This window comes from Schistocerca cancellata, chromosome 2 (genome assembly GCF_023864275.1).
Source record: "Schistocerca cancellata isolate TAMUIC-IGC-003103 chromosome 2, iqSchCanc2.1, whole genome shotgun sequence".
Classification (NCBI taxonomy): domain Eukaryota; kingdom Metazoa; phylum Arthropoda; class Insecta; order Orthoptera; family Acrididae; genus Schistocerca; species Schistocerca cancellata.
The window spans coordinates 551,056,087-551,069,440 of record NC_064627.1 but is presented as its reverse complement, the minus strand read 5'-3'; the positions used below and the strand labels follow the sequence as shown (position 1 = coordinate 551,069,440).

General features: G+C 40.0%; 1 protein-coding gene across 2 annotated transcripts in view; it reads right to left on the bottom strand.

The window, feature by feature from the left end:
* Window positions 1–253: 253 nt before the first annotated feature.
* Window positions 254–13,354, bottom strand: part of LOC126146718 (uncharacterized) — a 37,708-nt gene continuing 24,607 nt past the window's right edge. The window contains exons 3-4 of one of the 2 annotated variants that reach the window (XM_049915641.1): window positions 6,756–7,638; window positions 254–1,445 (exon numbers count right to left, since the gene is read on the bottom strand). In XM_049915641.1, coding sequence (XP_049771598.1) covers window positions 1,050–1,445; window positions 6,756–7,619 — 1,260 coding nt within the window. In that variant the 5' untranslated portion in view covers window positions 7,620–7,638 and the 3' untranslated portion in view covers window positions 254–1,049. The remainder of the gene's footprint in view (window positions 1,446–6,755; window positions 7,639–13,354) is intronic. The other variant, XM_049915640.1, reaches the window with a different exon arrangement.

Below are 13,354 nucleotides of genomic sequence, written 5' to 3'. Positions count from 1 at the left end.
CATGTGACTGACTGCTTTCTCACCACTTGGAGCGCTAGTCTCGCTCCAGCTGTAAAGCGATAGCAACATCCGCACTAAAGAGCGTCGTGACTGTATGTATTAGATTGTGGTACAACTACTGCTGTTATTGGGTCTTCTTGTAAATAAGATCAGGACGGATGTAAATGACAATTTAATAATTTTTAGTTTACTTCTATATATATAGATACAATTTTTTTGCTGTTGTATGAAGAATGGCTATGATAGTAACTAAAGAACACAGAGATACGTTTTCATTTATTTAATACACATTTTAATAACAACGATCGAATACTTTTTATACTAATATTGTTTAATAATATTGCCTACAAACTTTTTAAAATAATATTAGTAGCATGAAAAGATATATACAGTTTTCTACAATGGACTTTTAAAAAATATGTTAACATTCTTTGATATAGCCGTTTCAGTAGAAATATTTTTACTGTTGTCATTCTTTGATATAGCTTTTACAATAATAACTTTTTTTGGTTTTAGAATGATCCAACCAGTCACAATAATTTTTAAATGTTTTATTTTAGTGCTATAACCGGTTTCGGGCTACCATGTCCATCTAATATTTTTAGTTAACCAGTTGTTTTAACTGACAGCATGTCGTCTGCTCACATATTGCACAAAAATATTTCAGTATTTGATGCCACTTCATAAGTCGTTTCAGTAATGAAAATACGCTAAAATGTTTGCGTTTATTTATGTATGAAGCAAAATAGTGGTGTTTGCTTACGTAAACTCCAGCACATGCCGATTTGTTTTGTTGTAGTCCACGTTGTTTTCCAGGTCGATGTACATGTTGTTGAATTACGCACAGCACGCATATTGTAAATAAAGTATAGCAGTAGTCTCACTCTTTAAATACAAAACCTCAAGAAGCAAATACTGATTAATCATGTAATAGCATAGGTATGCTGCTGCAAGGCTAATAGTTTCAGGGAGATGAAAGGATGTCTAAAGTTACCATTTAAAAGTTGTTAAATAATGTCAACTGTAATAGGTGTACGTGCTACAAATGTTCATAAAATTCCTTTACTTTCAAAAAATGGTGTCAGGTATTTCATGTAGGATAACGAATAAGGATTTCTGAAGATCTTTCCGAAAGCTTCTTCGGCGTGTCCTGGGTCACTGAACGATTTCGTAAACTCTACACCGTACTTTTCAGTCGCCAGAGCAAAACTGCTCATGGTGCTGTAGAGAAATCCTATGACTAGACAGCGGTCCATTTCCCGCTTTAGCTCCTCTAGAGTGAAGACCTCAGCTTCGTCCTGCATGCCCAGGCGCCGTAGGATGCCCACCAGCGTGTTGTGGTACTCGCCCAAAAGGTCATCCATGTGGTGACGATGGACCTCCTCACTAGCGCTTGCGTACAAGAAGTACTGCAGATCCGAGGCTGGGCTGGTCACGTATGATACCTGAAACATCGCCATAACACTAGTTTAGAGTAAAGATGTCATACTCTAACTATTCATCACCAACTCACACTATTGAATGTACTAGTTATTCGCAGACAATTCTATTATGATAAATGACGAAATAGGGAAGAAATCTTCTAGTAAGTTGAGTCCATTTACAGTTAGAGTAGCGAGCAGGAAACCTCTTGTTTTAGTTATTTAGTTTGTTAGCCGTTTATATGAATCAAAAATGATTAGTACAACTAATCTTAGTGAGATGGAACGAGTCATTTTATACTCTTATTACTAATTCGTACATAAGTATGGCTACATACTGACCATTTACAAACTGTTTTTTCTTTAATATAGATGTGAATTAGTAATTTCTAACATACCACCTTTCACATATTAAATAAACAGAAATTCTTCTGTGGAATACAAAATGTCAAAGGCAAACTTTTTCAGTTTGTTTTCAGATTGAACTTCGCTTTCTCGCACGCGTTTTATATCGTGGGTAAGGGAACAAAAATTTTGGTGATAGAATTGTGCACCACTTTTTGTGAAAAGACAATCTAAATGTGGAATAATGAATGTCATTTTCCCTTCCAATATTGTAATTATTATGCACCATTGTTCTTATTGTACTTTAATGGGTTGCTTACGAGAAATGTAATGAGGGAGTAGAAATACAGTGATGCACTAGTCAAAATACCTAACCCCAGGAGCAGGTATCTGCAATATAATCATGGGTGAGTATCACATGCTATTCTTACAGCACTTTCGTGACGAATGGAAACTTTCTTTCTAAAAGTAAAGCTATCTCATAACATTATTCCACATGACAGTATTGAATGGGAATAAGCAGAGTAAGTCAACTTAACAATTTGTCTTCCCCCAAGGCTTCCAGTGATTCTAATTGCCAATGTGTAAGAACTGAGTTCTTTTAGGAGTTCTAAATTTTTGTTCAACTTCAGTTCCCATCAACATCGCTACATAAAAACTTCGAAGTTTACAGCACACTTATTATTTCCTCGACATCTGTTTTATTTTATCAACTGGTACAGTACCTCTAAAAGTGAATATGTTGTATTTTGGAAATTGATAGTGAGACCATTTGCATTTCAATAATGTTTTCAAAAACAGTATTTACCATTTCTTCTGTTGCTCTATTTATTATCAGAATGAACAAAATGTTAGTGTCTGCAGCATGAAGAATCGTGCTCATGGATGGTCATTATGTATATATATATATATATATATATATATATATATATATATATATATATATATATATATATATATATATATATATATATATATAAGTTCGATGAATGATATTAATCAAACGAAAGACAAACATAATACCTCAATTCGTCTTCAAAGTGATGTCCACTGGCCACAATTCTCTTTACGACAATGTTTATGTAGTTGCTGGAAACTGTCACAGAAAGCTTCTTTTGAAATTATTGAGCAATGTCAATCAAAATATGATGTGGACAGCTTTACAAAAATGTTAATGTGTGTGAAATCTTATGGGACTTAACTGCTAAGGTCCGCAGTCCCTAAGCTTGCACACTACTTAACCTAAATTATCCTAAGGACAAACACACACACCCATGCCCGAGGGAGGACTCGAACCTCCGTCGGGACCACGCGCACAGTCAATGACTGCAGCGCCTAAGACCGCTCGGTTAATCACGCGCGGCGACAGCTTTACACAGCGACTGTTTTCAGTTAGACAAAGCTTTGTGAATGATGGCGTCCACACTGTCTTTGCCAGTTCCTGGGTTATCCGATTCTGTGCCAATATATATAATTTGAGAAACAACAGTACACCTAGCACTGAGCTTAGTGAATTCGTGAATCCACTTAAGTGATTTCTCTCCACCAGAAAAATCTTCCACGGCTTTATTCGTTGAGTTATTGAGGACAATTTTCCGCATTCTTTTGTTTAATAAGGCATTATCCATTGGTTGACAATACCATTAAATTATCTAGAAGGATAAAGTTACTGAAACAGCCAGACGCATTAGATAGATCGCAAAAAAGGGCAGTCAGTGCCATTTTGTTATTTTATGCTTGTAAAATTTGCTGATGAATTTATAAATAGCATTCTTAGTCAAAAAAATCTTATGAAATGCAAACTGTGATGTACAAAGGATGCTATTGTTGCTCAGGTAAGATACTATTTTCGAGTACATTACTTTCTCAAATACTGTGGGAAATTATGTCAATAGTGAAACTGGTAGGTAGTTATTGATATGTTTCCTATCACCTATCTTATAGAGATGTGGAGAATGCGTGGACATTGTGTTCTGTTAAAAATCATTGAACACTAGATCGAGAGGCGAGAGATATTCGTGTAAGTCTGCAGAACAAATGGTTCAAATGGCTCTGAGCACTATGGGACTTAACAACTGAGGTCATCAGTCGCCTATAACTTAGAACTACTTAAACCTAACCAACCTAAGGACATCACACACATCCACGCCCGAGGCAGGATTCGAACCTGCGGCCGTAGCGGTCGCGCGGTTCCAGAAGTAAAACTGTGAGTACCGGGCATGAGTCGTGCTTCGCTAGCTCAGATGGTAGAGCACTTGCCCACGAAAGGCAAAGGTCCCGAGTTCGAGTCTCGCTAGGGGCGCACAGTTTTAATCTGCCAGGAAGTTTCATATCAGCGCATACTCAGCTGCAGAGTGAAAATCTCATTCTGGAAACATCCCCCAGGTTGTGGCTAAGCCATGTCTCCGCAGTATCCTTTCTTTCAAGAGTGCTAGTTCTGCAAGGTTCGCAGGAGAGCTTCTGTAAAGTTTGGAAGATAGGAGACGAGATAATGGCAGAAGTAAAGCTGTGAGTACCGGGCGTGAGTCGTGCTTCGGTAGCTCAGATGGTAGAGACTTGCTCGCAAAAGGCAAAACTCCCGAGTTAGAGTCTCGGTCGGGCGCACAGTTTTAATCTGCCAGGAAGTTTCATATCAGCGCACACTCCGCTGCAGAGTGAAAATCTCATTCTGGAAGTGCCTTATTAATGTGGCGAGGTGTCAGTAGCAGTCCAGTGTTAAGGCCAACAATGCAGCGTGCAGTGTGGCTGCAGACGTCGATGTAGAGGTGTAGAAATTTTAGACTTTAGAGTTATACTGTGTGCTTTTCCAGAGAGTCCCATCGCAACGTTTCTTACTACTCCTGCACATTATTACGAACAATATTTGCGTATTCTAGGCTCCTGAACTCGATGCAGTGATGATGTGGTATGATGGTTTGGGCGCTTAACAGTCAGATCTAAAATCTAATACTCTGATAAAAAAAAGATAAATTAAGTGGCATGATCTAAAACATCATGACAAGAATATGTGGCTGGACGGAGTTTGGTCTAATACAGCATGAGACAGCCAATATGACCAGCTAAATATTCTAGTCTAAAACGTTACACTGAAGGCTAGACGCTTTACAAAATTTTTTAAACAGATGGCAGGTGTCCACTTAAATTTGCTTCACTCTCTTAAAAGTTGCCGTACAATGATCTGTACGCCACAGCCTTCTCAGAATGAGGAACTCTCCCGCCGGAATGTGCAGTCCTACATTAACTATAATGGCGTATGCAGAGGTTGGTCAGAGTGACTTCATCCTATTGGAGTGACTGGTATGTGGTAAGTCACAGAAGAATAGTTTACTTCACTGACCACTGCTTCTTATCCCTTATTGCTAGCAATCAATCCAGCGATAATCGAACATTCGACAGCGAGATGAAAGTCTGCCTTTGATTCCCTGTAGATCTTGGGTTTTTGATCAGCTTGATCATTTCCACAGATTCCTCATGCTTTAGTATTAAGCCGAATGATACGTACTTCCATCGGTCTTGAAAAGCATTATTTTGTCCTGCAATGTTTGAGTCATTTTCTTTGTAGGCAATATTTACTGCAGTAATGTGGGACACTAAAGGAAGAAGAACAGATAAGAATTGTTTTCTGTCGTTGATGTCTCATCTACTCCACTGCCTCCAAGATTGATGCACTAAGTACACTGTACTGATTGAAAAAGCGAATCCTGAAGATATGATCCGAGAAAATGGCAGAACAGCTGAAGGCTAAAGGAATCCCCTTGATTCGAACCATCAGTCTATGACATATGAAACTTAAAACAATGGATTAATGAACGTTCTTGAAAATAGCTTCAGAAAATGAGTAAGTCAATAAACTCTTGGTCCACCTCTTGCCCCAGTGTCAACACAGTTCATGGTTTCATGCAGTCGTACTAAGGACGTCCACTGCAATACGAAAAGAGATGCACAGCCACTACGACAGGCGATGGATATGAAAGTGTTTTCCGTGATTCATCTGTATCTACACATACTGCAAACCATTGTGAAGTGCATGGCACAGAGTACTTACCCTGGTATAAAATGTCACAGAATATGTTTCAAGGATGAAGAACTTTTGGAATGTACGCCCTGAATTATTATGATTTGGTCACCATTAAGCAAAACACGTTACAAACTGATGTGTCATAAACTAGACAGTCCGTGAGCTAAACATCAAACGAATAATTATTTGCAGCAGAACACAATTTTATTTTTGGTAACACGATAGTATGCATGGTGAGGCAGCTAGGAAATACCATTCCGAATACGTTCAGAACGAGTAAATACATTGATCTGCAGGTTTCGCTAAGTTGAAGCTGGCAGTTTAGCGAATTTTCTGCCGAACGTAAGTAAATTTAGCTGCCTTAGGCACACTGGCATTCTTTTCATTACACACGTTTTCTGTGGCTTTGGAAAAGCCTCAGTAGAGGATGCTGGAAACATAGTGCATGGAACTTGAGATTAACAAGATAACAGCGCGGCAAACGACTGCCTCGTCTTCAAGAGAAGGGGTTCCACAAACGTATGTCCTACTATCCAGATTTAAGCAAACGCGTATCTCATACACGGTTCGTGTGTTCATTTTTGTGGCTATCAACTCAAGTTTTCATAATGTTGACTGTGAGCACTAGGTAAATGGCATAAAGCGATTTTAGGGAGTCTTTACTGCACACTGTACTTCATCTTGACTTGGCTCATGCCCCTGTTTCATGAGTTTCCAGATCCTTGGGAGACATAGCTATTGCCTGTTGCCTTGTAATCCTCTTAATTAGTTTTTTCCACAGATAAAAGTGCAGAACTATTAACACTGGAGGGCGTGCAGGCCATTTTCTGTTTGACGACCGACCACTCCAACTATCGGTCTAAATAATCTACGTTATTGTAGACATGGCAGATCAACTCACATAATTACTGGTAAAAGAATTAAGCTCCATGTGGAAAGAACGTATTACAAAAATTGTGAGGCATTCTTACCTGAAAGTCAACAATTCTGACATCTGACAGTTCACCGTCCACATACTTAAACAGAAAGTTGTTCTTCCAGCAGTCACCATGGCCCAGCACAGGTAACCTGGTCTCCTCCTTCATTCGTTCAAGTACTTCGAAGATACTGTTAGCAGATCGGTCTATAAATCCCCGGCATTTTTCAGAATATTTTTCGTACCCTGGACACTTATTCAGTTCATCTGCCAGTGCGGACATGATCTTAGATCCTATTGCTCTGAAATAGTCCTGAGCACGCTTGTCTGTGAACATAGTCTCATTGAACACGCTCTTGTAATGGGGCTGTTTGTCGAGTAGAAAGGCCGAGGCAGCATGCAATCTGGCGTACGCTCGCAGGACCGCCTTGCAGTGTTGGTAGTTCAGAAGACTTTGCCCCTCAGCCATCCTGAAGCCGGCTGTTGACAGGTCCTCCAGCACAAGGAAGAGTGCCGGCTGCTGACCCCCGTCGTAGCATCGAGCTGTCAGCGGCCGGAAGTCCTCACCCTCCAACGATGCCAGCATTTTCTGGATCTGTGGCATCACCTCACGCAGCATCTGTGTCTCTGTTCTGAACACCTGGTAATTTTTCTTCAAGTCCTTCATTGGCCCAAACTCAAGAGCAGTTTTCACTAGCAGTGATACCTTTTTAGCCTCTTGTTCATTATCTTTGCCCTTCAGAATGGCAGTCACTCTGAACAACAAACTTGTAATGCCAGCTCCTGGTGGACAAGCGTATTGTACTTTAATTGAATCTACCGAAGCTTGATTTCCAACTTTATTTATCAGTACAGATTCTATGAACTCCTGATTGATCCAGGATGGAGGCGGTGGTCGAGTTTCGTTGAGCGATTCCATGCTGTTGTGTACTCTTCACCTGAAAACGTAAAAAAAGATTCCATCGTAGTAGTCAACTTGCTGAGTGTTAGCTTTATTACATTTAATATCAGGTTATTTATAAACAGGATGAGGCACATAACATTTTCCCTTGAATATTTGTTAATGAGGTATCAAAACTTGTTTGTCATTAACACATAATGTCCAAAGGTAACTGGATCCAAAAGCCATTCCTCTCATTTGAGATAGAAGGTTTGGTACTTTAAAATTATAAACTGAAATTGCTATCCTCCAATGGAATGCATCATGAGTGAGATCTAACAGAGAAAATCTGCTCTATGCAGTTTACATCACACGTGCATTGATTTCGGCTAGACACAGTTGAAGCCTAACTTTCTATTTCGCTTGTCCGAATATAACAATCTCAGAAGTAGAGCACAGTATTGGCAAATTAGCAACGCCGTGAAGTTTTATCACACAAGTAACTGACCACACTGCGTATGAGGGGGTGCGTAACCATTTATCTGAATGGGAGGACATTATTTTCCTTATGTAAACAAACCAGCCAGTTCCCGTTTCTTAATTTAACGGCACATAGGTAAACAAACTGTCCACTTCACCACATGTTGTGTTTATTTAAGCAATAATTAATGGCCAATAACTGTCATGATAATTACTATAATTTATGAGCAATATGGCGGCCTACTCCGTGAATTAGCCTTTTACACTGATGAGCCAGGACATTATGACCACCTGTTTAATAGATTGTTTCCCCGTCTTCGGAACGAAATACATCACTGATTTTGCTTATCAGGGACCGAACAGTTTGTAGGTAGTTTTGTAGAGGTATGTGCATTAGATGTCTTCGCATAAGTCATGTAATTCGAGTAAATAACAGGCAGCTCATATGGGTACGTGGTGATGGCGCCCGATAGTGCTCCAGATGGGTTCCCTAGTATTTACATCAGGCGAATTTGGTCGCCTAAACATCAGCGTGAGTTCACTATAATGCTTCTCAAACCACTGAAGCATGGTTCTGGCTGAAAGACATAGACAAGTATTCAGCTGAAATATGACATTGCCATCAGGGAAGGCATCAAGCATGAATGGATGCAGGTGGTTTGCACCTGTCAGCGTGTCTTCTATTAGCGCCACAGGTGCCACGCAGACGCAGGATAATGTCTCTCATAGCACAATACTGCCCTCACCAGCCCGTGCCCGTGGCACGCTGCATGTTTCGAGCCGCTGTTCACCTCGTTGACGGCTTTTGTGGAGACGACCATCGACTTAGTGTCGCAAAAATATAATTAACCCAGAGAGCCGACACGTTTCTGTTGATCAAAGGTCGATTCCTGACTGTCCCATGTCCACTGCGATCGTAAATGACGATATCGTTGGGTCAACGTTTGAACACGTAGGAGTGGTCTGCTGCTGAGCTTCATGTTCAACAATGTATGATGAACTGCGTGCACCAAAACACTTGTGTGTGCGTGAGGACTCTATTCTTTCGGCAGAGATGCCACAGATCACCATCTATCCAACTTTACAAAGCAGACGAGATTCCGAATCCCATGTTCTGTAACGAGTCACACCTAGGTTTTACTGTCCTTCTACCTCTTTCCACAGATGGTCACGACAGTAGCACGCTAACGTTCGACTAGCAACGTCAAACTGTAGAAGAAAGAGGGTATTTTTTTATTGCACTGAAGTGTTAAGCTCCGTATTTACAGATGTATTCTTTTTTATAGAGGAAATCAGAAACGGGTATGGGGATGTATTATCGTACGGGAAACTGAAGATGCTTCAAGGTGGTGCTGTTGCTTGTACGAAGTACAGGGTAAGAGCGCCTCTCTTTGGGTTCTGAGATGACGCTAAGGAGTGGTGGGGATGGACTTAGTAGGAGACAACCGATAGCAGCACGGTGGTGGTGGTGTGGGAGATAAGTCGTTATTTTTTTAGTCATCAATTACTGTCATTAAAATGAGAGTTATCACTTTATGCTAAATGCATTTGAACACCTGCGTAGACATAAAGCCAAGTCTCAGACATGGCCGCTATATTTCCCATAAATTGTGTTAGATATCATAAATGGCCAGTTTGTTCGCATGAGGACCATTAAATTAGGCTGGCGCTTCTGGCTGGCATGTTTCCGTAAGAGAACAATGAGAGAAAATGCCCTTCCCCATTCAGGTAGAACGGGTACACACCCCTAAATAACTCTCTCTTGGCATTTTGATTTACAAAAAACTTGCCACATATAATTTGTATAGTACCACCATATGTCAAAAGGCATAACCATTGCATAGCTGGGAGTCAGTTAATAATGGATACACACTAATTTTTCTTATTGCATGCACATACACCGACAGAGCTACGACGACCCAGCATAAAAAGTACAAAGAATATTTGTACGAGCTACTTTTTCTTAAAAATTTCTGTGGGGATGATAAGCCTTATGTAAGTACACACGAATTTCTTTGCCTACATCTGGTAGTGGTAACACACCATACATGCTCCACACAGCTTCACAACACTTATCAATGTTTTTAGTGAATACATCCTTGGAAATGTTGTCATTAGTCAGCTCTGAAAGAGCATACCAAATGCTTCCCACAAAAAATCTGTAAAGATAATCTCGCCAACTAACACAGCATTGCTGGACTGGCGCACACCACGTTTGCGAATGTCACTTCCCATCCTTATCACTGGTAATTTTAATAATTTTCGGATAGTCACTGACACGTACTGAATGACAACCCAGTAACGCAGGGGGTGCACTTTAAACATCCGACAGAGAAGTGCCACCACTCATATAATGAAAGTGTAACATTCTTGGCACTAAACTGAGCATTTTGAAACACTATTAGAGCATTGAATTTCCTGGCCTGGGGGCATGCGCAAAATAATACATTAGCTACCGCTCAAATTTAGACGGTACATAACAGTGAATGGAAACACCTTAACGTTTGCATTAAGCCACTGTAGCCACACATATGGTGATGAAGATCTAGATGGGGTGGTCACTCACGATAATACAAGAATACTTCCTTTATATTGTCTGGTGATTTTCCACCGGTGGACCAATCCTGATGCTATGTCGGGGACTAACAGCTGGAAAAAACACGCGATGGGAACCTTAAGTCCACCAAATCAGGTAAGGGCAGTGGAAAACGAATAGCTTCCATAAATCAGGCTGGTCAACTGCAATAGCATCTGGAGCCCACTGCAGTATAGGAGAGAGAAAAAATGTTACTGAAAGTAGCAAATAGTAATAACAACAATGAGAATGAGAAGGAGGAATGAACGAAACAATTATCTTCTTTCTACTCTTCTCATTGGTGGTGGATGATCTTTGTTGCTTCATGGTGATGGCAGTGTTGCTCGAACAAGGTATAGATTAAGAACGTCTGTCTTGGGATGCTGGAGTGATTCTAAGGAGTGGTGGAAGTAGTGATGGCGTTGGTGGTGGTGGTGGCGGGGTGGAACGACCATTAGGAGTACAGTTAGGCAGTGGGAGCCGGAAGAAGTCATTTTTAGAGTCATAAATTACCATAATTAAAATGACAGTTATCACTTTACACTAAAAGCTTTGAACACTTAGTAGACAACTGATAAACCAAAACATCATGACCACTGCACACCGTGACTTTGAGTGCCGCCTGGTGGCGTTGCGGGCGTGTGAAGCGGTAACAAAAGAAGTATGTAAGCGGAGCAAACACGGATGAGAGACCACCCTATCGAAGGTATGGGCTGCAAATGGGGGAATCCATCGAGATAAGCGACTTTGATAAAACGAAGTTTATTATCATGCAGAGCCTGTGAACGAGTATTTCGAAACCAGTGAAGATTGTGGAGTGGTTTCGAATTGGTTTATTACGCATTGGCAGTTACATTATAGACTATGGCATATATTTTCTTTCATGTTTATGGTGAACCTTAGTATAGCAATTTTTTTTCCACTAGCACATTTTAATCCTATGTACTTAACCGTTACAGAGACACACCTTGTGCTTGTAAATGTTTCCTTTTATTGGCATCGTCCTACCATAATCTTGTTCAGGAGTAACAGATTTACATACTTAAGCAGCTTAGTACAGTCAGCTTGGTACGTATATAAGTAAACGGTAAGCGTTCATGTAATGGTCATATGGCTGACACCTTGGCAGACCATGTATCGTGGTTTTGCTCCTGATGTATTTTCAAAGTTTGTACTAACCCATTTTTTAACAAGCCGTACCGTACTGAGAATAGGTAACGCTCTGCCTTTGTCAGCAAATTGTATGATAATTATGATATTCTGTACGTATTTCTAGTATTAGATTATCATTAGTTTTTAAGTACTTTGCTGCCTTGCTGGACGTGATTTCTTTTCCTCTATGGTGATGACATATATTCATTATTTTGGCCAAATTCTTCATGTTCGCCGGCCGGAGTGGCCGAGCGGTTCTAGGCGCTGCAAACTGGAACCACGCGACCGCAGGTTCGAATCCTGCCTCGGGCATGGATGTGTGTGCTGTCCTTAGGTTACTTAGGTCTAAGTAGTTCTAAGTTCTACGGGACTGATGACCTCAGAAGTTAAGCCACATAGTGCTCAGAGCCATTTTTTTCTTCATATTGCTATGTTGACTGACGCACAATGAATGACTTTAAATTGTCTCTTTCCACAGGTCCAATAGTGCTAGTGCACTGTACGAACTTTCCTTCTTCTCCTCACTTCCTGTTTGTTCCCATAATTAGTGGAACTCCTGTTTTTCCCTTTTGTGTTTATTCTACAGAGATAGTTAGCCAAGACCTTAGTATAAATATTTTTATGATAACATAGAGACGTTCTTGCAATCATATGGAAAGTGTCTTGTCATCAAGTAACTACGTTTGCACACTTCTCTGAATGTATACCATATTTTTTTCTTTTCACAGAACTGTGTTACTCACATTACCGAATATGGCATACTTTGCTCTTTATATATATATATATATATATATATATATATATATATATATATATATATATAAACAGCAACTAAGTTTGCATATTACTCTGATTTCTCCAGTGTTAAGATATGTTTCTCATTTTGTTTCGCGATGTAACATGTAGACTAGTTCACCATTGTATTTTATTGCATGGACATACCCTCTTGTTTTTTATGTATCATTTTTACTTTATTTGTACTCTACACAGATACTGAAATATTTTCATTGGGAGCAGTTGTTAGCTCTCATATTTTATTTGATCAGAGACTGTACAGTCTTATACTCTGGCTTGTGATAAGCTTGTACAGCACTTAAGGTGCTCGTAAAGACATGTTTGTAGTGAGTGGTTAGGTTCTTGTTAGTGTGGATGGACTATTTTTAGCATATTCTGACCTTGCTGTCTCCTCATTAGTGCAAAAACCAAATTTTTCCGATGTCGGTGCCAGTGAAACTGCAGGATTGTCTTGCACTGATCAGTTACACCAAATATTTCTGACAGTGACGGTTGGTCTGCAATACGAGTATTATCATTGTCTGTGGGACTGCAAGATTTTCCTTCAACGTGTCATCTAGTTCCCCTACACACTTATGGTTGGCAGTTAAATTACAAGCTTTACTGCTCTGAGGACACTTTTTGTGCCGCAACCTCGGGTGGTGATAAATAATGGTTTTTGTACTTAGGACAGTAATATGTGCAGTCATATATGTACTTTATCAGCTCTCTGTAATAACAGTCTACACATTTAATGCAGTTTGCACTACTGTGTGTGTACCCTAATATTTAG